The 27,980-nt window shown below is 41.7% G+C and overlaps 1 protein-coding gene across 1 annotated transcript; it reads right to left on the bottom strand.

The window, feature by feature from the left end:
- Positions 1–8: 8 nt before the first annotated feature.
- Positions 9–27,980, bottom strand: GAN (gigaxonin). Its single transcript, XM_063332562.1, has 11 exons — positions 27,793–27,980; positions 14,110–14,224; positions 12,891–13,241; positions 12,195–12,412; positions 11,178–11,299; positions 10,581–10,693; positions 9,345–9,494; positions 8,903–9,039; positions 8,391–8,519; positions 1,186–1,295; positions 9–399 (listed from the first exon to the last, which is right to left on the bottom strand). Exons 1-11 carry the CDS (start codon positions 27,957–27,959, stop codon positions 218–220), a joined length of 1,794 nt encoding a protein of 597 aa, XP_063188632.1. The 5' UTR covers positions 27,960–27,980; the 3' UTR covers positions 9–217.

Here is a 27,980-nt window from a genome sequence, read left to right as displayed (position 1 = left end):
CCTCTCTTCTTTTTAATGTATACTTAAGTTATTTGTTCCCGAAACAAGAACTGAGACTCAAGCTTTTTAAGCATTTAAAACAAAAACAGTTACCATACCAAAGCACAGCATACAGTGTAAGTTTCAGCTGTAATTTCTCAGCTTTTCCTTTATATAGAGCTATATTATGGTGGACTGCGCAGAATTCTTCCAGTCTCCTCCACTGTCAGCATACGGATCACGGAGAAGGTACGCGAATGCGGAATAATCCTTGTTGAAGCTGCAGTCGAAAGAGCTTGCAGTTTGCGATCCGCAAAGCTGCGCAGCCAGTACGGCGAAGGTCCGATGGAAATAGTGGTTTAGTGCGCTGCCAGGTTCCCGTGCTTCTTTTAAATTCTCTAACGTAGTCATAATTTGTACCTGAATTCACCCATGCACAAAAAAAAAGAAAAGATAAACGCTTAAAACATACTGTAGCTATCACCACATCTAGCCTCTAATAAAGCACATACGTGAACAAGAGCATGCACAGGAACACAAATCAGTTTCTGGAGGTACTGACAATTGTTTGACAACAATTTCAATACTGAAATTATTGTCAAAAGGAAACTACTGTGACATTTCTTATCTACATAAACCCACCACATTTGGAATTTTGCTCTTTCGTGTTTTGTAGACAGCCCTGTTACACGCTCACATATGCGCACGTGGCAATGAAAGCATGTAGTCTTCCTAATGCTTTTTACAGTACGTGGACAGATACTGAAAGCTGAGTATTGAATATTTTTGTTAGTACGCATTTACTCAGTTGGCATTTAGAGCCACATGAACCACCGAACGATGTCCCAAAATGCAGAACCACGTGCTTATCGCTGCAAAGGTGGGAGAAGCAACGTCAGGCACCAACATTTTTTCTTATATTTAGAAAAATGCAGTAACATACTCCTAGCCTTGATTTCTTCTGATCTTCAAACTGCTAATCAACCAAACACTTACAGCACTGAATTTGTTTCTGAAGAGCTCCAATGTACAAAACCGACCTGTATGTTTCTGTATATCCAAGCACCATAATTCCCCTGACGACAAGAGTAACTTAACACAACATAGTACCAGCCTTTTATTCTAAAGAAAATTCAGTCTCATTAGTGCCATAATAGTGCCATAATGGAAGAAGACAAGCAATAGGTTATTAGTTCTAATTCTGACCTGTATCAAGATCTCCAATCACGTATATGCTGGCTCCGATGGGCACAGCTCCGTACACGAAGGAAGAACTAGTTGGGATACATAGGTTCTGGTCATTTAGATAAATCCACCTGTAAAAATAATAATAAAAACCCATGGTATGCAATTTTTATTGAACAGATTAAAAGAATTCCAGGTTCCTTTTGCAACTTCCATCTTTGAATCAAAAGCAGAGTGTGCAAGTTAATTTGTTACGTAAAAACTATTGGGAAAACCATCTAGTTCAGGACAGCCTTGGCTTTTCCTAGCCAGGAAAAGCAATTGACAGTGCCGTTTGGGAAGCTCGGGATACTTTATCCTGAAGTTACTTTATTTCAGAATTGCTCCACTCATGTCCGTAATGTATCTTGAATAAATTCTTGCAGCCACCCAGTGTGACCTCCAGGAAGAAAGCAGGCACATAAGAGAGCCTCTTATACAACAGCTATGCCAGGCAATTTTCCCTACAGAGAAAATTTTAGGTAGCTTTGTCTTAAAATCACTAGAGTTATAAAAGCATATAAGTCTTAATGGTCTATACTAGGGGAAATAACAAATTACTATATAGCAAGGCCTCGTTATTAAGCAGTGCCTTCCCCCATATAATTCCCTAACTTCTTTAAGTGCACTTTATCAGCAACAAGAAATCCCCAGTTCAGTAAGAAGAATGCAGCATCCGGCAATGCTTAATTTTAAGCATGGCATAGAAGACTGGAAATCAAAATGGTAAGGGATTTTGGGAAAGAAATGTCTGTTACCAGGAATGGAAACAGAACTTCCCAATCAGCTATCAGGCTCTTTTCAATCATTTCCTAGCCCCTACTATATCTTACAAGTCCCCTGCGTTCGCTTTAAGCGTATTCTCCTTTCGGCACTATATCAGCCTCATCCTTCTACCAAGGGAAAAGCAGTTTTCCATGTCGAAGCCTCTGGAAACCAGGTAAGTATGTACTCATCACCCACGTGGGACACTGGGTTATAAAGATGTCCCATTTATCTGCAGCTGACAGCATCCTCTCTACGGTTCTGAAACAAATTTCTACAAAATGTTGCCGCACTTTTGCGGATGCTGTCACAGTTACTATTTATAGACTCTGAAGACATACAAATCAATGCTATTTTAGGCAGCTGCTCTTAGATCTTTTATTAAATAATTTACAGAGAACACAAAAGTTTGAAAAACCTTTGCAAAGCATCCCATGTATTTTCATGGCCACACCTGGTTAATTTGAGGGGAAAAAAAGTTTGGAAATGTCCTCACGGATCCTGCTGGCCTTTGGAAGTCCTGCACGATGTTAACTCACGAATCAGAAGTAAGCCTCTCCTCTGGCACTGAAGGAGCGGCTGCTACATATCAGTTATCTTGGAAAGAGAGATCAATTTTTAAAGGCCAAGTGAAAGGATTAGCTGTCCATTATTTTGTCTGTGCTGTACACTGAAGGATTAAGACTCTGCAGAAAGCAAGGGAGTGGTTTGTAGCTGTCACAGAGGACGACGGATGAACTGAACAGAGAAAAGGAGAAGTCCTCCACAGTGATTCAGAAACTGTTATAGAGCAGAACACCCTGCAGTGTATTCCATTAGCTTCCTTTCCTCACTGTGGGAGGGGGACACCGTCAGTGTTTTCACCTCTTTTTAGCACCAAGTTACCTACAATTACAAAAATTGAGTAAGTAGCAGAGAAATGCAGCAGGAAGACTGCAATTTCTTTTTTTCTTCCTTTTTTTTTTTTTTTTTTTTTTTAATAGCAAATATAGGACCATATTGAAGAAGGGAAAAAAACAAAATTAGGCGAGTTTAGTCTAGCTACTGATCAAGTTTGAGCTTGGAAAACACGTGAACTTCAGAGGTTTGTCTGCACTACGTATTCAAGGTTTCGGGGTTTAAATAAACAAAAACCCCACAACAGCGTTGGACCCAAGCATTTTCCTACTGCACATCAAGAAAGGACAACATTAAAGTATCTGTAGGTGCTTGTGAAAATTAATTCTCAACCTTTCTCAACACATATACTTTAAAAAACAGGCACAACTTTTCAGGAACTCTTACAGCAGCTTTAGCATTTAAAACTAGGAAGGAACAAAGACAGGAAGGGCAGGGGGTCACGTTTCATCAGAATTTGACTAAGCTCCAGCTTAATGTGGGCTGTGCCTGCTGTTTGAACGGTATGGAAAAAACACCACGACAAAATAGTCACAATCTTCAGGAACTGGAACATAACTCTTGCGTACTTCCCTGGGACGGCCCTACTCAACCCGAAACTGAGTAGCAGGGGAGAAGGCATGTACCTCTATAACCACAGACAGAAATAATTGCTCTGAAACTGAAATATGCTGCCCCTCAAATTAAAAAAAAAAGGGAAGGAATCTGCATTTTTTTCAATCTTAAAGTGATATAAACAAAAAGAAAATACCCAGCCACACTGCTGTAATTAACATGCAGGATGGTAACTGGTTTATTTCCAAGTGGGAAGTAAACAGAGACATGATACAGAACCAATATATTCCAGACACACCACATCAAGCTCACACCAGCTGCGAAAGGAAGCCTACAAATGAAGCAAAAATCTTCTCCATGTTCCTCTCATCACTCATCTTGACAGCACTATCAGTAGCCAGGTAGTTTTCTCCTTGCATTTGCACAGGCACTTTCTTTTAATGAAATCCCTGCACACTGATTGGGAGAATCTTCCTAATTACACATACTATGTTACAAGGTTATTTAGGTTACTACTTACACACTGCTAAAAGCATTTCCTTATTTTTACAGTGTTCCAGCAGCAAAAATTTTTAGGGAGTTTTTACCAAGTATTGCTTCTGAACAAGTATCTCTCACTTTTATCGCCCTCAATACCTGCAAATTTTGATAATGCGTTTGAACCAGGAGCTTGTGAAAAGGAGAAAAGCCTACCCCACCTACAGACCACCAGCGAAAGGCAGCAGCAGTTATCCTCAAGGACAGAGCTCCACCAGCAGCTCTTGCAAAGAATCCTAAAGCCAATTTCTGCTCTGTTAAATATTTCCAACTATCCACAATGAAAAGAAAAAAACCCCAGTGTGTACAGACATCCCCCAATTCTCCACACGCCTACGTGATGCAAAAAGGCATATTACAAATTATGAACTCTGGCAGAAGGAAAGACTGACCCATCAAGGTCTTCAGTACGTAGTTAAGATTTCCTGCTTTTTATGGAGTGGACCAACAATGGATCGCTGAGCAACGGATACCCTTACATCTCCACCACTTTCACATTTTTTTTTTTTAAGATCTATTTTTAGCTAGATCGATATTTTAAAAAACAGGATACCATGCACACAAAAAGCTCAATCTATAGCCTTTGAAAAAAAATTCTACATCCTGAAAAAACCTGCAGTCTGACGCACGTATTTTCTATCCTGGTTTTTCTTAAATTCACTCATGCACATGACTCTAAATTTAGACAGGCTGACAAAACATTTATTAATTGAAAAATCTCAGTCACAGAAGTACTTCAAATATGAGAATTATCTTCTGCATTATGCTGTCCACATTTAACGTGTATGCTACTATTCTGTCTCACTTCATTTATTTTATTACTTGTTTATACACTGTAGCTTAACAGGAGTCTCAATGTTTATTTTTTTGCTAGTGTGAAGATCTCAGCATATTCCTAGTCTTTAGAAAAGTCTGAGTCATGGTTAAGAACAACAATTTTGAAAGACTGGGCACTGTGAGTTATTCTGGAGTAAGTTACTGTCAAAGTAAGCAATATTAATCAAGTTAAACTTCAGTCCTTTAATCCAATTCAAGCCAGAATTATGCTGGTTTATAGGAATTAATATGTTTATACACTGATGTAAGTACATACTTAGACATACACACTAAGCAAACCTCATAACTCAGATCCTCATGGACTCTGGATGCCAGGGATGATGCTAGAGCCTGTATTCTCGGGTAACGAGAGCTGAGGCACGTGAGCAATTATGCAGATCGCATACGTGTGCCTTGCTGCACGTACCTGTAAACCAACAGCATCTGATGGCCAAACTCACAGTACAAAAAGAAAGTGAACATGACAGAGTTCTGCATTTACTTAAAAACAGCTGGAAAAGTCTGTAGCTCATTAGGACGTACGCAATACCAATATGTAACCATTAAAAAAACACTATGAAGTTTGGTTTGAGACTGCTAGAATTTATCCGCTGTGCTTTCGACCCACTGCTGCTAAATGATCTTGCAAACATATTCCTCCTTTCCACAAATCTCTCTCAACCCAGCACTTTTGGAATTCTGTCAATAATATACGCATACGCTGCCACTGTGACATTTCAGCTTTGACAGCTCCAGTATTATACTTTCACTGTCACTACAAAAAGAATACGCGCTGCGGAGTCTGAAGGTGCTTATATCCTTCATGATGACTTTTTGAAGCTGATGGTTTGCAGGGGACTAATTACCTTTATTTGTTTCAGAAGCCATTGCTGAGGAAATAAATGCACTTATCAGTTATAAATAAATCACCTTATAGAACTGCATAATGTTTAAGATGAAGAATCAGTCTTTGTATATATCACATTAGCTCCGCACTAAGGAGCTGAGAGAGAGATATTGTCCACCTGTGGTAAAATCTATAGCACCACTTACGCTTTACTCGTGAGTAGTGATGCACAGCAGAGCATACGATACCCAGTGCAAGTGGAATTGTTTATGGAATTGTTTAACTAATCAAACACACATGTCGGTATTTATTCATAGACTTAAGAGAAGCACATTATTTAAGCTTTTGTCCTTCACTCCAAACGAATGATTTACATTTGTTTTCTACTATTTCTGAGTCCATCCAGGAAATAATACCCTCATGTTTTCCAGAGAGTCAACTTGCCTTCATTTGGTATTCATTTGATATTTGTGAGACACTATTATGATAATTTTCCAGATTCAATCTTACTTCAAAGAAGAGTACCTGACAACAAAGTATTTCGTCTCGGTAGAAGGCAGAAATATTTGCTAACTGCGTTTTGAAGGGAGTTCCCCTTATGGCTAATTTTCTCTCTTTTCCACGTAGGTACAGCTGCTCAGGTCTCACAGTCACTGCCACAGCTCCCCCGAAAGGCGCCCATCCTGCACAGTGCTCCAAGGGTACCGAGACCGGGGGTAACTGTTAGACCCCATGGGCCGGACTGCCAGAACATAACGCAGTAACACTGCACCCTCTTCTGGCCACAACACCCCTTCTGCCTCCGGGGGCTGGAACCGGGGGCCGCCGACACCCCAGGGCGGAGGCACAAAGCCCAGCCGGCAGCACCTGCTGCAGGAGCAGCAGCGGCCATCGTCCCTGTCTTCGCTGGCCCTCCGTTTCCAAAGGAAAACACACAACTTGTGAACTGCCTGCAGTGCAAGCACAAATTCATGCTGAGTTAAATTTCCAAGCTTAAATTCTGTGTTGTGGCAGAGGAGAAAGGCAAAGTCTGAATATCTCAGCAGCCCTCAACGCACGCCGCCTCCGGCAGTTCAAGACTCATTCCTGCCCGCTGCCTCACCTGCCTCTGTGCCAGCACAGCCCTCCTGCCACGTGCACAACATACGAGGGGCTAGAACAAGACCTGAAGCAACTGGATTTTTATGACAATTTTACTTGAATCCTGTAACACCTCTGGGATGCCACCGAGTGAAGACCCAAATACACACGTTAGAAATACTGCCGGGCAGGCGTCTGTGCTGCAGTCAGCAGGTGGCACCAAGGACTCACCTGCAGCTCCCAGGCTGGGACCGCCGAGCTTTTTCAAACTCCACTTTATGAAAGCTCAATCTGTATCAACCTGTGAAACAGGTTTACAGTTGCCGGTGAGGAATTATGAGCTATTATATACCACCTTCTGAAGAACAGGATCAGCCTCAAAGTATTTCAGGCTAATCAACTAAAAACAGCAAGTAGGAGATAAGGGAGCATTTCTTTGCAGAATTCTTTCCCTTCCAAAGACACCTTCATCTTGCCAAAAAGTGAATGAGCTTTTAGCATTCACCCACAACCCCACAGGGCTAGAAGATGTTAGAAAGCATCAGCAGCCATAGCCCTTCTTATCTGTCTGCTTCCTATAACCACCTTAAAGAATGTTTTTTCTCCAGCTTCTTTCGATTATAGCTAGTTTAGACATCACTTTGAACAACACAGAAGACCTTTTCATACCGAAATTAAAGTCTCTTTATATCCCCATCTTGCATGAAAATTATATAATGAACTTGCATCTATTACTCTATTTTTGTGTGCTTTTATACAGGTCACACTCATAAATCAGTCTTGATCTTGTAATACAAACGTGTTCATCTCCTCCACCATCAACAAGCCTTGAAACATCTGACCACAAAGTCTTTTTTCAATTTAGTTTACAAAAAAAGAGATTCATCCAATTTATTGTTATAGGCAAGAAAAAAAAAAACACGGGAGGAACTAACACTTGTCAGTTCCGTCTGGAGAATCAGGTGACTATACAAAAAATTCTGTGTAACACAACATTTTGAATAGTTACCACATGTAGTAAGGTGGATTCCAATACCAGAGCCAAGAGATAACAAATGAAGTCATCAGAAGCAGATTCAAAACAAACAAAAGGAGATGAGCCATGCACAGTGTGCCAAGATGGCTGTGGAAGGTATAGCATCCATAGTGTCTCTCCTATGGCAAAAGCCTACATATGTTCAAAAAGCAATCAGCTATAAATGCCTGGAACAAAAATGCATGAAATTTCTTATCTCTAGCTTAGGAATTCCCAAAGATGAAAATCCTGGAGACAGGACTGGATGATGGAGGAGTACCGCTGTACGTATTTACACTCCTCCACAAGCACTCACCAGGAGCCGAGGGCATGAGCGCGGGTGGGGGGCAGCAGCACCCTGCGCTTGGGGAAACTGCAGGGGGCAGGGGAAGAGCCAGGCAAACCCCCTGCATGACCAAGGTGCTTCTCCCCTTCAGGGGCACTCCAGACTGACAGGGTGGCCCAGGGCTGTAGGCTTGGTATCTGAGAGGTACAAACTACTGAAGCAGATGGACCTTTGGTAACAGCCATAATGGATCATAAAAGATAAAATGAGCAACAGAGGTGCATGGCACCGATCTAATATGCTTTGAAGTGCTGGAGCAAGGAGCGGGGGAACAGACAGGTGAGGGTGTAAGGCACTTATTTTCTATGTTTATAGATGCAGCTAGTTACCTTTTAAACTCGTCATGATAAAATTCAGATTTGCACGTCACCATCTCACTGGCTTGACTGTCATCACGACTCCTGACCCCGCCAAACACATAAAGCTCAGAGGCAACTCCACAGGCTACTGCCCCAAATCTGAGAATCCAAATAAGGAAAAAAAAAAAAAAAAAGAAATATATCAAAACCATTTCACGTATCCTTCTGAATTGTAAGCACCTAATTCAGACCATGTAAAAGAACAAAACAGCAAAGTATTTATCTCTTGAAAAAATTCTGAAGTTCCGATTGAACTATAATTTCTGGGTTTCATTTTGTATCAGGAAAGTATTGCTTGTAACATTAGGAGTCTATTTCCACATAATTAATATTTATTGTTTGGATGCTAATCTTCACTCAACCACATGTTAACTACAGGCCACCATGACTCAGAAAGACATGGTGAAATTCATAGGGCCTCTAATGAATCCCTGAAGATGGCTATCAGAAAAATCTAGTTCCCCCCTTCCATTTTCACTCACCTTCTCTCTTTCAGAGGACAGATTGCCGTCCACTGCTGAGTCCGAGGGTCATAACACTCAACAGATTCAAAGAGTTTTCCGTAGGAGCCTCCACCCATTGCATAGATTTTCTTCTTCATAGCTGCATAGCAGCCAATCTTGTAGAAAAAAGAAAAAGCACATCTAAAATTACACACAAATGCACAGTATCAAGAGCTCAAAACTGACTATATACACATACGTACACACGTATGTATTTGGGTTGCCTGTACTGCACGTCAAACCACACCTCGCATAAAAATCCTTGCCCAGTTTTGTTTTGGCATACAAATAAAGAAGCTGCTCTCGTTCCATTTTGAGACTATTTGTTACAGCTTCTACTTGAAGCAAAAGGTTGAAAAAAAAAAATACATATATTGGCATTAACTATTAAACAATAAGTAACATACGATGTAGTTTTTACCTTTCTAACCATGGTCAAGTCTGGCTGCTTGGTCCAGGTCCGGCTGTAAATATCATAGCTCTCCATAGAGATTAGCTCCCTTTCACCGTCCTCACCTCCCAGAATATACAGAATTCCATCAATCTCTACCACACCAAAATTATGTCGTGCCTAAAGAATATCAATAAAGTCAACATTGTAAAACTTAAATTAACTGCCATTGTGAATAAATCAATACAATCTGGTTTTCAGCATATCTGCCTGCGAAGTGACATTGGTATTATGTCTGGGTTTTGTTTTGGTTTTGAATGGTGAAGCTTTAAACTCCAGAATAAAATTATTAATTTCTTCAACTAAACAAAACAAAGGGTATTCAAAAAAGGGAGAGCAGACAAAGCAAAAGAGACCCCACAGAAATCTAAGAAGAAAGATTTCAGTATTTCAGTATTGGCCGTATTTCAGTTCGCACAGTAGTGGTCTCCATGATGAAGCTATTGCTTTCATGTCTCTACCACAGCAAAACTTGGACCCGTTATCTGTGAAAAGGCAGCTCTTCTCTTTTGTACGTAGGAGCACAGCTACCCTCAGTCTTACTCAGATTAAGCAAGAAATTTAATGCATTCCAACTACAAACATGGCCAAAACTACAGGCTTTTGCCAATCAGAGACTTTAATCCTGTGACAAACAACACTTTGTTAATAGACACCCTATGTTGATTTAAGAAGATAAAAACACCGGTGTATTAAGGATATAGGTTTACAAATAATAAACTATTACTTTTTGATGGAATGCAAACATGAAGAAGGAAACACTAACTCAAACCAAACAAATATAAATAGCTCTCTCTGCAAGACAAGTTTTGTATGTTGGCCAGTCCTCCGTCCCTCTCTTCTGCACAGTCCAATCCTTTTGTCCATTTAAGAACTTTATTGTGTACAACACAAAGGAAATGTACGCATGTTTTTAGAAGGCCAGTATACGCAGAATATGAAGTATATTATATGACTGATTTCACGTGGGATTGCCGAAATTTTGTAGTTCAACTTTGCAGCTAGCTATTCAATGACAGTTTCATTTTTCCAGATTTGGAAGTCATTATCAGACCACAGTGTAACAAGAGGATATAAACAGAAGGCAGTCTGTACCACGATTTGAGCGTGTAAGATGCAAGTGACTGGAGATTCAGAACAAAAGGAATGCTTTGCCAAAGTCAAAAAAAAAAATAAGAAATCCCAACAGTTAGATAGCAATCTTGCCTCATTCATTGGCGGTAAGGAACTCCATGAATTGGTATCTGGATCATATTTCTCTCCAGAGCTTAGCGTTCCCTTGTTTTCATCCTGACCACCAAGCACAAATAAAAATCCTTCTGTAAAACAAAATGTAATGCGATCTTAAAAACAGGATTCACACTTGTACGCTGAGCAAGACAACGTGACTGGTGAGCTGTTTCCTGGAAGTCACTAAAAGATTCAGACCAGTCAGAGGTCAAACTCTAGACTGGAAAAGGTAAAGCACGTATTTACACCTGGACTCAAGTCTACCACTGTAGAGTCTTCAACATATTCAGTGATGCAGCAGCTAGGATTACTTAAAACATGAAATACTCCCAGAGAGACAGATGTACCAGATTCCCACAAAATATTGTGGGAATAGTGATTTTAAGACACTCAGATGACAGGGATTTTCACAGAATAAAGTAATGTTTTGGGCAGACAAAGGGGAAGCATGAAATAACCCCAGTGCAGTCAATCTTTAAGAAAAAAATAAATTACTATAGACCGTATCTCAGATTTTGAGGCACTGGTAAGTTTTCATAATATTGACTTTACAAATACAAAGTTCCCCTTTACCTGCTGACAATACTCCATGATTGATCCTTGGAATACTCATAGGAGCAAGTTCAATCCAGAGCTGTCTATTGGGATCATAAAGAGGACACATACACCGCATCACTGAGGTTGGTTTCCGTGATCTGAACACCGGGTGGGGAGGGAACAAACAAAAACAGAAAGACAAGACAGAGCTTTACGAGTTCACTGTTAACAACTTGTGTCTGAAACTTGCTTGTTCATGATTTAATATATATTCATAAAGTGTGGCATTTCCCTGATAAGGAGAAGACCCCCAAAACCAAATATGGGTAAATTTATTGTTGTACAGACTGGAGGCATAAAAAGCAGAAGCGCTCCATTTGTACTGGATGTGCCTGTAGCATTTTTATGAAGGAACTTTGAACAAACTAAAAGGAACTGATAGAGAGTATTAGTAACGTCTGAGTAAAGCGATCCACAAACTGACGTGCAAAACGTTATTTGAGTATTTTATTACGCTTCTATAAAGAGCAAACATCTAAGTGCTGAATTTACTGAAACAGAACAAAATCCACCCCTCTACTGCAAGGGGTACTCGAGAAAAGAAAGGCATCTCAGATGCACCAATAACGACTTTTTTTTGGAACCACAACTACTGTAAACAAAAAACAGTTAAAGCACACATTCATTATTTGTAATATTTATTATAGATGCTTTTCAGATCATCAGAAAAGTGTTTCTCCAATGTTCTGTGCTTATTTTGAGTGTTTATTCAGTTTAAAAAAAAAACTAAAACAGCCAACGCTTACTGAACAAACAACACGTCCTACAAGTTGAATGTCAGAAAATTATCACAAAATAACTATTTATTGCTGAATCATTCACAAAGGTATTTAAGGTGCGTCTGACCAACTTAAAAACAAACTGAAATGACAGAGTTAATAAGCCCATTAGGTTCACAAATTCTCCCCACACTGTGTTTTCAGACGTGCCATGAATGCTAGACACTTGTATTTTTACCAGCTGTGATGACCCGTGATGCCCTTTCATACTCACACTCGTTCTTCTCCACCGACAGTCACTATACACTCCGAGTAGCCCCGGGGCTTGAAGGACGCCAGCATCGCCTCTCCCTGCTGGGGCGGCGTGAGGGGAATATTGTTGCATTCTTTGACGATCTCCCGGACCAGTGGTTCGCTCATCATCTGCTCACGTAAATACCCTGCGTCTAAGCCCGAAACCCACACTGCTGACATGACATCCTTCATGTGAACCTACAGCAAGAGATAAATGCCAGAAAATCCCCCAAACTTTACAGAACTGCATTAAGGCACTCATACATACAGATACTTCTATATTTATCAAAGACTTAAAAGACTATTTTTGATATTTGGAAGTAACAACAAAGTCTACAACACAACTTTATTAAGAAAATACATCAAGTCTTCAAAGTTTCACTACCAGTGTGCTACTTCTTTCTCTCTACAAGAACAAGATTATACCATCAAATGCCAGAAAGGTACTTTTCTTCTTCATGCCTATTAAATAATAAAGACTGCAGATGATACATCATCAGCACAGCTTTCACCCCTCTACTGCAATCCCACTGTATGTATTTCTGGCAAAATTCAACTAATTCTATAAGTGCAAGATTAGCCCTGAAGGAAATGTATCTATTTTAAGTTCCCACCGATTAGAATAAACACAGCGATTTGGGCCACATTCAAAATATAAACATTTGGATGTCCTGACCTTTCTCGATTCTGAATCATGAGAAATCCACCTAATGACCGCTTCAAAGACGTATCTTTCGTTTCCGACATTGAGCTTTTCCATCGACAGCACTTCTTTCAGTTTTTGAGGAGTCAGTTCCAAGAATTCCTCTGTGCTGCTGACATCTCGAAAGTGAGTTTCCAGATACTCTGAGGCAAGGTAGTGAACATGATGCAAACAATAGTGCAGTGCAAAGTCCCGAATACCAATACAGTTCTCAGCAGCTATGCAACCTTCTAAAAACTCACAGCAGAGAGTTTTTAAGTCTGTAAGCAGCAGGAGATCAGCTGCCTGTACCACATCTTGGATAGTTTCTTCATTTAGCCTGATCTGCAAGAATTAATTTAGAAGTTATAGCTACTATCACTCATTTAATTGTTTTATGACATGTCCGCATTCATTACAGTCATTCTCAGTGGCTGAAAAACAGAGTATTAATGCCAGTGTAAAAGTTACAAGAAATTGATATGACTACTAAATGTTTATAAATTAACACAGAAATGGAAAGGCATTGGCTTGACAGAAGGTGTCAAGCAGAATTTTGTGCCTGAAGTAACCATAAAATTGCTCATCTAATCTGGGAACCTAAAATGAATTTTGCTGCAATAAATGAATCATTTTTTTAAATGCATGCCCAGAAGAGACTTTCAAACCCGATCTGCCTTTTCTTTTTCTGCTGAAAGTTAAACTCATTGAGTAATCTGGTTCCAAATAAACTGGACGCACCAACTTTAGCTCCTGCTAAGCCTACTGGCACAAAGATCTGAAGGGGCATGCTGTCAGCAACAAGAGGCCGGAGAGGTGGGCACGAGGGCCAGTAAGGGAGGATGCCTGACGTACTGTAACGTTTGGTGACGGGGTCTCAATCTCCGTGCTATCAAACCAGTTCTCTTTTACAGCTGTCAAAGACTCCATGTTTTAAAGCAGGTTACTGAAGGCAGCCACAAATGTTAACAGAAGCATTTGAGATTGGGTCTCTTAAAGTCCTCCCCCACTGCACGAGAAGAGCAGAGACAGCTCCTGCAGAGCCCATTGCCTCTACTTCACAGGCACAGCCCCAGTGCCGTACATCACTTTGCGGAAGCTTTATCACAAAGCTTTAAACCTTGATAGGTTCATCTTTCAGGATGGCAGTGTTAAAACCCAGGTTATTTTGCCAAATAGTTCGATTTCCATCGAGTTTTTTTTAATACCATACCTGCCCACTGAAGATGTAATCTAGTATCTCTTTCATGATATCAACAGATATCCCTTCAAGTTCGATCTTGTACGTTGAGCCATCATCCTTTGGAGGATTATAATTCAATTTTGTTCTAAAAGAGAAAAGAAAGTAATAGCTCACAACCTGGGCATTGCTTGCTCTCAGTTTTCTGAAGAAACAAATGCTAGCTATGGATCACTTCAGCTGTAACAGAGACGTCAAACCCTTACAATCTGATGTGAAAATTTTCTCTCTTGAATTAGCATGAAAAGGATGTCTGTATGGTCTCTGATACTGCTCATCAGATTTCCAAACTGAACAAATGCGTTGGCCTTGCAAACTACCCATGGCATCAAAGAGCCAAAGTAATTTTTTCCCAGCTCATTCATCACAAGCATTCAAAAACTTCACTCAGAACTTCAAACAGAGCAGCACCTCTGCTGACAGATGAAACACAACAATTTGCTTTGATAAAGGTGGAAAAAAAAAAAAAACAACACTTTACCAAGGAAAAAAAAATAATTACGGTGAGCCGATGTGATCAGAATATACACTGGCAGCACAAATATTTGAATTGCATTACCATTTTGTGTAGTTTACGATGTTATCAGCCTGGCTGTAACCGAACTGTGCACTCACAGCTGTAGGAAACAGCCCGCGTGCTGCTCAGTCGAGCTTTAAATATTCATCTACATCAGTGGATGCTCCACTTATGAGCAATTTCTTTAAAAATACCAGGAACAGTTTCATGTGCCTTTGAAAAGAATGGAGGGGGGCTGGGGGAAAAAGATGACGAAATAACAGTAATACAGCAGACAGGTTTGCTTTGTTAGTAGAAACACTTTTACCAAAAAAGACAACTTTAAGCGTTCGTATATTCTCAGGGTCCACCAGTCCACTGAAAACAGCCACAAGAGCTAATAAAAGATCATTTTGAACATCTTTTTTCCACGCTTCAGGCAACCAACAACACATTATATAAAAGACCAGAAAACTTGTTTCACTGCCTCTCTCTGTATGTATATATAGACATCTATACCACAGCACATTTAAATAAAAGCCTTTAAAAATGTTTATATATTCATTTGGATATATTCTTCGCTAGAATCATTTTCTTAACGTAAAATGCTGCAGCTTTGCTAAGCTGAAAGTGTCGCAGTCCTCCGCTATTCAGACTCACACTAAGTAAATACATAAATAGGACTTGCAAAGGGCAGATTCTGCTTCACTTACTCATATCAAAATAAATTAGTTTCTCACAAAATAAGATATAACTCACATCAAATAAACTCCTAGTGTATAAGGAGCTATTTTTAAGTGTGAATAAGGATGGTAATTTTAGCCCTGAAGTTAATGAAACTTGTGGTCTTGTTTTCACATCGCTTTTCTATGCCAGCGAGCAGGACACTCCGGGAGACAACCTGACTCCGATGCATAAGCACAGCTGTACAAGGTCTGAAGCTAAACTGCTTCACTCTGTGTTTGTGCAGCACCTAGCACAAGTTATAATCCAAACAACAACAACATAATATGGATTAGGAAACTATTTCCTAATACTTGGAAGGAGATTAGAAAAATTAAGCCTGTCCAATAAGGCATGTGCTGCAATAGCTGACACTGATTTGCAACTTGTCAGACGAAAACTTTTAAACTGAATATTTCGCTCAAGCAATCCCATACAATGTGCACCTCAACTCGCGCCATCCTCACCACGAGGAATGCACATTTTTCATGCCTACAACTACAAACAAATGAAAGAGCATATACACACACAGTAACACGCATTTTCAACTCTAACCCAGTGCCAAGGCTTCTTTACACACACTTTCAAGCCTATCCAAGCTACCGCAATTTCAATTATGCCGTCTACACTCCAGTTTTGTGTTTCCTGGTTCGTAATGAAAGCCGCGTCTTGTTTCCTAGGATGAAACTGTGTTTTCTGTTAATCTAACAAAAAAACGTGTCAAGGTTTGCAACATCTGGCCTCCTTCATCAGAAAAGACAGACAGTCAGACGGTGCCTGTATTTCACACGTATCAGGTACCTATGAGTAGCTGGTATGGTCAAATACACAGCGGTATCCACACAGAACCCAGGTAAATCCAACGCGTAGTGGGGTTTAACACAGATGCAGGGCATATAATAGACATGATGCATGCCGGCACTAATGGGGAGATGAGGGAAAGGACTAGCGCTATTTATCACTAACTTTCATCTTAGCATCACCTATCCACACCCAAGCTAAATCACCTCATTGCGTGGACTTTACACTGACGCCTTCTGCCAACAGGAAAGTGTTGTTCAGAGTTTTTGGGTCTTATCAGACTAGATGTTCTAATTACTGTGTACTTTTTCAGGTGTCAACAGGTGTTAACCCGAAAAGAAACAAACCAACCACTGATGCAAGCCCAAAACACGCACACAAAGCAGAAAAATAACTTTGAGAACAAATCGCGTGATTTCAAAGTTATAAATATTTGTATGTGGGCAAATATTCACCTTACACAAATGCATCCCCGTTCAGACTAAGCTTTGTTCCTATCATCTGTCCTGAGAAGCAGTACTTATATACATGTCACCCAACTTTAATTTGTTAGTTAATAAATTACTAGTTTATTTATTTTGGTACAAAGCAATCTGGTCTAGTGGGAGGTGCTCCTGCCCATGGCAAGGGGCTTGGAACTAGATGATCTTTAAGGTCCCTTCCAACCCAAACCGTTCTGTGGTTCTATGAAAGATTTCTGAGCTATGACACGAGAACCATTCCCAAACGCCAGCTGGAGGTATTCCTTGTCACTCATGTCAAATACTGCAGGACAGCTACTGGCTGTTGGGAAGACGGAAGGAAAAAAACTGATGCAAGGACATATTATAACCAGGTTTGGGGCTGAAAAAGTTGAAGATAGAAAATCGTGAGTCTAATGTGGAAAGAAAGCTGAAGGAGCAGAAAAAAGTAGGAGGTAGTTAAGCAGAGGGCAAGGAGCCATGCCTCCTCTTGCCTCACCCAGCATCAGCTGTTACCTGCACCCACACCTCGCTGGCAAACTGAGGTCTGGGCATCCTTGTCATAACACAGCCAACAGACAGGATGAGAAAGTTTCAAAACACATTTGCTCCCAGTTCATAAAGACAGAGCGGACAACACGTTGTGAAATACTTAACCCTGGTCCTCTATCAAATTTCACTTCAGAAAAAACGTTTCTAGCTATGCTTAAGCATCTGTCAGTACCCCAGGAAGGAGGATGCTTTCTTTCCGCCATGCTCTTCCTCGCGGTGATTTATTCAGCCTACAGTTTGCGTGGCAGAAAGCTGGAAGTGGCAATCGGCAACCCAAAGTGCAGAGGTGTGCCCAGGCTGCTTCGAACACATGCATGTGAGAGCTTCCTGCTCTGCACAACATTTCTAATTACTTTAAAAGCACTCTAAGAAGCCAAACCACAGCAGAGAAGGCTACCTCAGTCTTCCTTAATTCAGCTGAAAGACCAGAACATCAAGATTTAGAAGGAAATAAAACCCCTGCTGAAAACCCATTAGCTGTGAGCAGAGCAGCTGAGATGCGTACAGAGCTGGGGGAAACAAAACAAGGCAACTTCTTTGTCCCGTTTTCTTAAGTAATTTAATTTTGAGCATCTTGACTCCATACATGTTTTAAAATAGTTATTTCCATTTTTTAATTAAGATCATCGTTGTAAGTTGAAATTGCTTCCGGTAACATGAATAAAATGTTCTATAAACGCACAACATCCACCCCAGCCTCTTGTACCGGGTCAGGGAAACTGCCTGGCACACACTACACCTTGAGCAAGTGCCATAAGAACAACTGGGTTTATGCTGTGTTTTGATGTTGTGTGTCTGTGTGACAAATTTAGAATTTGCTCTTCCACATCACTTAAGGAATACAATCCTAATGAGTCATCTCAAATGACGCTACATAAGGCAGAATGAGGAAAAAAAATCCAATACCTATTCTGTATACGCGAGCAACAATATAAGCAAGGTAAATCATTAAAACGAAAACAAGGGCTTAAGAACAAACGTTGATATTGCTAGGAGCCACAATTCACATCTAATGGCATAAACCAGATTCAAGTAATTAAAAAAAACAAACCCCAACAGATAAATTTAAGACAGCCCACAGTTCTTGTTAAAATTAAGATGGATCTTCCAACTTACCTCTCATTTTAAAAGAGAAAAAACACATAGTCGTACTTCCAAGCTTACAGCCAAGTCCCTGTGAGGGCACTGTTGTGGGACAGTTTAGGTGCACGAGAAGCACATTGAGAAAGGGTCCCTGTGTCTGAAAACTTGTTTTTCCTGCGTTTTACAGTTGACAGTTTACAGGAGAGTGAATAATAATGTAAGAAAACCCAACCCAACAAAACAACAAACAAAATGCAAATGAAAACAAATAATTCAGACTCCACCAATAAAGCTCGCTTTCCTGAGTCAGACATAATTATGTGGGAATATTTTTTATCTTTAAAACCTCTGCCTTATTTGTGAACTGTTACAAAAAAAAGACAACCCATGTATTTCCACAACGCTAACATAAAGAGAACAACAGTGTAACTCCTGGAATGCTTCAATCCTTAGAGCATTGGTATATCGGTACCCAAACAGATACAGAAAACACCTGTCTGCAAAGATTGCACCTTTGCAAATGAGAATGCTCTAGACCACGCTAACCTCAAGCAGGTTTATATTTACAGTGAACAACCATCGGAAAAATCTGGGAAACAAAAGACAAGACGCTTTGTTTTTGAAGCTTTGCAACACAAAACTTTTACCTGCGCCCACGTCACCGCACTGCAAACAACGCAGTTGGCTGCCCTACTTAGACAGCTGGAGCAGGCTGTCGGGAACAGGACTGCAGGAGGCAAAAGGGAAACACTTGTCTTTTGAAAGGAGCCGTCTTTCCAAATTAATGATTTCGCTCCAGATTAATCATAAGGGCTCGTCTACACAAGCTTTGCCAATATTGCCACTCTGGCAAACGTTAGTATTAGATTAGCAAAGCCATCCTTTCAAACCAAACAGTAATAAAAATGGGGTCTGTTGCCATATCCTTTACCTGCACCGATGTTTTGGCCTTCTCCAGAGAGCATTAGCATTTTAAAATGAAGTTACACCTCCAACAAATGTTTCCAGTAAAGACATGCACCAAACCTAAAACATGCGTACAAGGATGACTCAGTCCCAAAAACGACAAGCAAGTGCTTTGAGATTCTGCATCAGTAAGGAGAAAACTTAAAAATTCTGCTCCTGATGCAAACATAAGGTCGATTTAGTTTCCTCCCAATCTGGGCTTCCTTGTGTAGGTTTGAATCTTTCAAGTACAAGCTTTCCATGTTAAGTCTAATTAAATCCTACTTAGGACTGACCATTTTAATGGTGAAGTTTTTTTAATTTGTCTGCCTTTATCCCTGCAACATTTTCTCCCATGAAGGCTGGTCTTTCTGCGTGCAAAAAAACCTTAATAATCACATTATTAAACAGGTCATACACAAAAAGATGATGCAGCAGTTCACTCCGCCCACTGCCATCCTCCAAAAAGATATTTTACAACCAAATCAGAAGGTTTTCTTTGAGGTCGCACCCTGGCCTTTAGCAGCACACATAAAAGACAGGCTTCACCACACCCTGCAAAGGGTGCCAGCTCTCAGAGGATTTTGGCTATGCCTCTCCTACGTCTCTCTTCTTCAGATTATCTGTAACTTCAGGTCTAAAGGCAAAGTAGTCCACCTAACAGCTCAGCACAAAAACCTGCAGAAGTTGCTTTGCTTGGTTTAAGAGAAACAACAACTAGGAATAACTTACTTTTTTTCATAATCTGTTGGAAAGTTTAAGTCAGGCAAAAATGTAAGGCTTCCCCCCTCCCCATGAGAAAGAGAACAAAGCAATCCCTTCAGCAGCAGCCCAGGGGACATGTGCAGGGCTCATGGGCTTTGCTCAATGAAGAGCTTGTTTACCCTGAAAATCTGAAGTTACTCTGACTACACTGAGCTCATCCAGAGCTAGATTGTAATCTAAATTGGAAATCTACCCTCAACCAGCGCGTCCTGCCGAAACATGCGAGTTAGCCCTAAGTAGACAGAACACACACTTGACGAACACAGTCCTCAAGAATGGACTCTTGGAGCTTCTCAGCCGCAGTAAGCACTTGCCATTTCATTTTACTTTGGTTTTATTTTAGCCAACTTGGAAAACAAACAACCGACTGTACCAGTTGAGCTTACGAATGAGTCAAACACAAGCACCACGGATGAGTTGGGTGCTGGGCATCGATGGTTTGTGCCGTGCACCTTGTACACAGCATGAAGTGCAGCTCGGCCTCATCTATGCGTGTAGGCAAGTAGACCTGGTTCAGCAGTTGGTGGTTCAGCTCTTCTCCCATGAAGCACAGATCTGTTCTGTACCTTCCTGGATTAGAAATACCTGCCCTTGGGTTTTTCTCTCTCTGTTTTTAAAAGGTGGGGAAAAAATATCGAATCCCTGTTCCTCAACGGGCAGCAGGTTAGCTCACGTGGAACACTCATCAAGGCATCTCCTTAAGTAACTAAATCTCTATCATATTTATGCCATTTTTGTGCTATGCTAGAAATGACACACAAGCTCACTCACTAAATCGACAATTCATACGATTTCCAGTCCACATCAGTTGGAAATTTAGCTTTCCACTGAACAGCAGCGTTGCACCTATTAGACAGCAAGTTGGGACTAGGACTTCCTCTGAAAAGCAAAGCTACACATTTCTGGAATACAGTTTTAAACCAAGAAATTAATTGTATCTTGCTTGAAAATATGTCTTCTTTCAGATTAACTCTGCTTTTAAACTTGTTTAAAATGCTTTTTTAGATGGAACAAGTACAGTACCATACCCATGCTGTTAAACTTAACGTTAAATATATTTAAGACATGCAATGCTGTCTGGCGTGTCTCCAATAATCCAAACATCCCTGTGACTTACTAAAATCATATTTGGAAAACACCAGTGAACCTGCTGAGAAAACTTGGCTTAATCAGGTTTTTATACCTCACTTATCTTTATAGCACATGAGAGAAATAAGCATCAGAGTCCAAGAAAGATTTTCATAATCGCTGGTAACTGTGAAGTCGAATGGACAAAATTACAAGTGCATGAGTAGTATTGTGGGACAGCTGGAAGAAGTGACAAGCACTACGCACGCTTCTTTGGGAATCCAACCGAGGGAAGCAGCAGAACTCCGGACACACCAGGAGCTGGAAAACAGAGGTCTGCAAGACTGCCACAAAAAGCGATGGACACAGCCAAGAGGAAAAAGGAACCAGGAGTGTGGATTTCACCAGCACAAGAAGGAAAAGCCAAGAGTCTGCAATTCAGAGCACTAACCGTATCCATGAACAATAACAAGAGCTGTACTAGGCAGCTTAAAGTTGTTCAGGAGATGTAAACCACCGTGCCTGAGGATATAAACCAGCCACTAACTACACGGTATTAAGAACATATTTCCTTGATAGGCAACAGGCAATTTTGGAGCTGTCTGTAACAGTGATTTTTTTTTTTCTTGGAAATATTAAGCAGTGGCATAGATATAACACAGGAGACAAATAGGAAACTGGAGACTCCCCTATGTATAGGTAACGCTACCCTGGTACTTAGTACCAGGACGGAGAGAAAGCTTTGTACAAGAGATGACATAAGAGATCTGAACAGAGAACGATGAAACAAGTTCTTTAAAACCATTAGTTACTTTTTCGTATTTGCCAGTCCACATGAGTAAGAAGTTCCTTTTGTAACTGCAGGTTCAAAGAAACAAAAAACAAAACCAAAAACACAAATCAAGAAGTCTCATCAACTCTAGAGCTTTCTCCAGACACATGAGCACCTTCAGAACAGCCCTACTCCAGCCTCAAACCACATTTTAAAGCGTGCAAGAAAAATTATTAATAAAAAAGGTTCTTTTAATAAAAGTTTTGCCAAACAAGACAATTAATGCAGGTGTAAAGGCAAGCTACAGAGTATAAATTACCCAGACATCCCAAGCAGCTCCATCCTGCCACACCTCCTTCCACCCCAACTCGCCTCTTAGATCAGGCACGCAGATGAACTGCGTGTTTTCAGATACGAAGAAAGGCCAAGAAACTTTACCTCCAGTTCTCCTGCGTAAACAAGATGCTCTGACTTCCAGTTCTCCCCTTGCCTGACGTGTAGGAGCAGCCCGACCGTATTTTCGTACTATTTTGAGCTAGGTAAGAGCCTTATTGCTTCCTCCCTTCAGGCCACCTTTAGGGGCTTGTTGGAGCAGGAATATAATTAACAACTCCCCATTCAAGCCCAGTATAATGATTTTTAAATCCCTTTTTAAGCCATAAGCTTTTAACATACCTGTATCACTGTTGCCCCTCAACTACTCATCCAAACATAACACGCATCCAAACACAAAAACAGCTTTAAAAGTCTGAAAGCAAACTCTGGCCCGATTTGTTCCTGACTTTCTACTGCCAGGGCAGCCTGTAAAGCTCCCAGGAGACTGCCAGAAACAAACTTCTCATAAAAAATCCTTGAAGATGACATGGCTTTAGAACCTCCTTGATAAAGCAGCTACCACAACACTGCCCTGCACGCCCAGGGAAGAGGGAGCGAGACCTGGCACAAGCACAGCGCGATTCGGCTAAACGAGAACTGAGAGCACAGGGTCCTGACAACAAATACCTCCCAGCTTCAGCAGCGGTTTGTATTCGTGACTTCAGCACCAGTCCCAAATAGAAAAAGTTTTACAACACTATAAAAGCTGTCTATAAATGTCAATAAAAACCAAACGAGTATTAGGAAATAAGCAGCAGAAGCTACTGGCACGCATTGGCGTCTACCTCGCCTTGCTCTACAATACTTATTGTCTAACAAGGGTAACAAAAACTGCCAAGTCGCACCTTTTCAGCGCCCGGCAGAACAGACATCCCATCGCGCTTTCCACACCAGCGCCCAGGGATGCTCACTGACACACTTACACACGGACGACGTCTCAGCAGGCTGAGACCGTTTCACAACTCAGAACGCTCCAAGTGCCAGGAGACAGGAAAGTACAGAAATTCAGTGACGGGGGACACGTCCCACCACATCTCCACGGAAGTCTCTTTCGGCACTGGCAGAGAGGTTACGGTTTTGTGTCTCTGCAAGGGTCCTACATGGCCTGCAATGTTCTAGGGATGTCAGAAGGTTCAACAGTGCAAGTGAGAAGATACAAATGCTGGCAGGTTATTTCTGACCAAAACCAATTTACAAGAAGCATAGCTATTAACAAGTAAATGGAAAATAATGACCTTAATTCTACATTTTTATTTTTGTTTGGATATATTATGCTCATCTGGAAAAAGATGAAAATATGGTTACCAGTCCATTACTAAGTTAGAAAAGCCTTGGGGAACAGTATAGAATACATACGCCCATCTGTAATCGCATCACACAGATGTGTGAAAACAAAACTTGCTGAGACAACAGAAACATCTTAATTTAGTTTCTAATACAGCAGCACAATCCCTGCGTAACAACATTAAGATCATCTAAGAATCTGAGCTTAAGTACCCCCTTTGTTTAGGTAGTTCCCACATGCTCCCTGCGATACAGGCAAGCAGACAGTAAGCTCGCAAAATATTAGGAGCTGCAAGTTTCAGCTGGCCAAGAACGACTCATGCCAGACAGTGACAGATCTGTTCAGATGAGAACATCTGCTGCTGCTGCTGAGGATACCAGGCATACTTGGACCAAGTCTATCCTATAAAAGGTTTGCGGATATATGCTACAATTTACACCAAACTTACCCGTGCAAGCACGGTTTATTCTGGTAAAAGCACTCTTACACCACCATAACTCACCCTAGGCTGACAAACTAAATAAGTTAAACCAGGGCAACTGAATCGTATCTACGCTACGGCAACTGCCAGGACAAAAAGTGCTTAAAAATATACAGTGCAGGCTTCTGGCTGATTTATTACAGAAGAGGAAATCAAGAGCTAACATGGCTCAAATTTAACTTCTCCGGGAAGCACAGCAACATCACTTTGAGCCAAACCACACTGTGTCCTACAGCAGTCTCTTCCTGAGGAATCCTCCTTTTCTCAGGCTCAGGAGCATACCATAAGGTGTTAGAGATATGCAGGAAGACTCCTGTGTTTTGTAAATGACAAGATTTGCTCCAGGGGCACACAGAGGGATTAGATAAACCTCTACATATCCAGCAATTCTGTAGGAATTCACACAACCGCCCCAGACCTCACTGTCCTCGGAGAGCTACACGCAACTTGGCATTAAGCAGTTGAGGCAAGACCTCAAGAATCAAACTAGCACAAAAATTAAAAGTCTTACTGGTCCCACAGGCTAAATGTTTATTCATGAAACAGGTATATTTTTTTTCTGTCCTTGCAGAAGCTACCCTACAGCCAAGAAAGGCAGATGGGCCCCATGACACCAGTAACACTTCTGGGCATTTTTGCATCCCCTTCACATCTTTCATCCTCTCCCCGCTGAAGCTGCCATTTTTGAGCTGCGTGGAGAATCCAGTTGCCAAATACCTAGAGGGAAGCCACATCACTACAATTTACAAGTGTCCTACTCATAACCAGTCAGCCAAACAGCTTCCATGCAAAACTAAAAAACAGGTAACGCTCCTCTCTCTGTGGCTGCACAAATCCTTCAGCACACACAGACTCTGCTCACACCCAACCACCCCCTCAGAAAGTCCATGCCTACTTATTTTCCTACTCACACCCTAAACTAAGCACTCATGCAAACCCTACACAGCTTCTCAACTCGCCCACCAACTTGCCCACAGCCACAATACATAATGACAGAGAAAACACCACGTCAACCCGTACTTCCACTGACTGCTCCACTGCTGAATACGTTTCACAGATCTACTAATTTTTCTTCCAAGTTTTACCTCTGAAATTAGTTAATGGATTTTTCTGAGCTTTATATTGGAATTTTTCAAATGAGAGCAACCCAAATCCAACGGCATTTGGAGACCGTAACAGCCTCTGGTACCAGAGCATGCTTTGGAATCATCTACACTTAAAATATGAGGACATAAAATTCTTGAGTCTCCTGCAATACCTCTTCATATTGAAACCCAAACCAAACATTTTATTTGAAAATCCAACACTCAAAATAAATGGGACTTGCATAGACCAGGTACAGGCTGGAGATTAATTTTATCACCTCCAAAAAGAGCCACTGAAACATTACTTTTGGCTGGAAATTAAATGCTCCAACATTGGCAACCTACCTGACCCATTCTACCCAATGTGAAGAGCAGGTGGACTAAGAGAGAGATCCTGGAGTGATAAAAAGAGAGACAGGCAGCAGGTAAAAATTAGGCTCTGCAAAGGCAGGTAATACAAATGTGTTTCTTAATGTGCCATACAAGAACTAGGTACGTGTATTTTTAGTTCTTTACATCTTGCAAGCCTGAGGAGAAAAGATGAGTAAGCTTAAAGAAAAAAAAAAAATAACTCAAATCATATTTATACATTAATGCATGTAACCTACTTTCACACATAGTTAATGAGTTCCTTCATGGGATCTGAACCTGAACAATTTTGGGTTTAAAAAACCCACAACTCTAATGACTACAAGTTTTGTTGCTAATGTAGTTATGTCTGGCGCTCTTACTCCTCACACACGCTTAACTCATGTTTCTCCAGTACATTTTTCAGAGATTGAACAAAACACTATTTTTAAAAGATGAAATTCTGTGAAAATGTACTTCTCCAGAGAATAATTTACGGAGAATAACTTTCAGAGAATAATTTTCACAGTAAAAGAAATGCACATTTCCTGTAAACTCATCTTCCTGTTAGAGTAGAAGAGCACTTTTTCCAAGAATATGACCTCTTTCCACCTGGAGCAACCCTTCTGAACCTAATTTCAGATATGGCATACCGTCATCTAAAATATGATGACGAACACCCAAAAAAGCATTCAGGCACTTTGAAGAATATTGGATCAGTGGCTCACTTCAATTTCATTCTTTGATTTGCCTTTCTCCACAGTCTTCCGAAACTGCTTCTCAAGACAAGCAGTGAAAAAATTATTAGTACATAGGCTCTGTGGTGTCTTTTTTTGCAAATTCTTGATGATCTTCCTTCTCTGTGAATTTTATTTCATTTTATTTTTCAGCCCTGCTACCTCAACCCATGCAGAGGACTCTTTCTTAAGCCTGCCCACCATCAAGACCTATTTAGAAGTTACTCACCAACTTTGTATTCTATTTATGTTTAGTTTACTTTTGTACTTGAGAATGTCAAAGTTGTAGTACAACAGTCACCCTAAATACCATACTGCCTAAAAGCAGATGATGACACGATGCTGAAGCAGGCTACATTTTTTTGGAGAATAGCACACAGACTCCCCATCCCCACATTTTATGACAACTTCACAGGAAGCTCCAGCTGGAAGGAATGCCCCCCCCTTACAAAAGTCTGCGACAGATTTAGGATAATCCTGCGTTTAAGTGACACTGAAAGGTTTGCTCCTACTTTACAGGCTAAGACGAAATTAACATCATTATTACCTGCAAATGACAGGACTGAAAAACAAAAACCCTTTGGAATTAACCACTTGTATGTTTCGTTTACATGCAGATATGTACCATAAAAATCTTAGGGCGAGTACACTCTTTTTACCTGATGTCACTGGACTCAGCACCACCGAGTGCGATAGAGAAGAATCTGAAAGGAGGGTGTAGTGAGGGGGAGGTCGGTCTCTTCTCACAAGGAACAGGCAACAGGACAAGAGGAAACGGCCCCAAGTTGCACCAGAGAAGGTTTAGATTTGATATTAGGAAAAATTTCTACACTGAAAGGGTTATTAAGCCTTGGAACAGGCTGCCCAGGGAAGTGGTGGAATCACCATCCCTGGAGGTATTTAAGAGACGGGTAAACACGGTGCTGAGGAACAAGGTTCAGTGGTGGTTTTGGTGGTCTTGTCAGTGGTAGGTTGATGGTTGGACTCTGACAGGTCCCTTATAACCTGGACAATTCTATGATTCCAAGTACAAACTGCTGTCAGCGGCTGCAGCAGGACCCTCCATGAAACGGGTTTCACTGGAAACATTCTCCAGGACAGTTTGCCACCTCAGGGACGGTGACCGTGCCGGTGCAGCCTGTCCTCCCCGGCTGCCGCCGCCGAACCGCAGGGCCCTGACACCCCGGCAGCGTCCCAGGTGGCTTCCTTGGTATTTTTCGGGGCAAGAGATGGGAAGACAAACCAGGCATTATTTTTAATTTAAAAGCCGATGTGCCTCAGAATCCCTAACCACCACCTGGAGCCCTGGCTCGCTGAAAGACATTCAGAAAAATAAAAAAAAAAACCCGCCCCTGAAGCGCTGACTCGGTGCGGCCGGCGGCGGCAGAGCCCGGCACCCCGAGCCCGCGGCCGGCGCCCGCCGCCCTCCCTGGCGCCCCAAAAAGTTTATTTTCCCTGGGTCCGCCCGGGGGTGCCGCTGTCCCCGGGGCCGGACGGGCGTCCCCGGGGCGGGCAGGCCCGGCCCGGGCTCCCGTCCTGAGGAGAAGCCGAGCCCGCTCCTTACGTAACCGTAACGGCCCGCGCCTCCCGCCCGGCCGCCGCCGGGGGGCTGCGGGCCCGCTCTCGGCCCCGGCGACCTCCCGGGGGGCCCGCGTTCCGCGCCGCCGCCCCGGCCGTACCTGATGTAGGGGCTGGCGGCCGCCAGGATGTTCTTCTGCACCGGGATCTCCTCCCCCTCCAGCACCAGGTGCGCGTCGCAGAAGCGGCTCTCCTCGCGGAAGGAGCTGAGGGCCCGCAGCAGCCGCGCCGGGTGCTGGGGGTCCGACACGGCGCTCGGCCCCGACATGCTGCCGGGCCCCGCCGCGCC

This window comes from Chroicocephalus ridibundus, chromosome 4 (assembly GCF_963924245.1).
Source record: "Chroicocephalus ridibundus chromosome 4, bChrRid1.1, whole genome shotgun sequence".
NCBI classification, from domain to species: Eukaryota; Metazoa; Chordata; class Aves; order Charadriiformes; family Laridae; genus Chroicocephalus; species Chroicocephalus ridibundus.
Note: the sequence above shows the minus strand (reverse complement) of the source record. Positions and strands in the feature narration are given on the sequence as shown.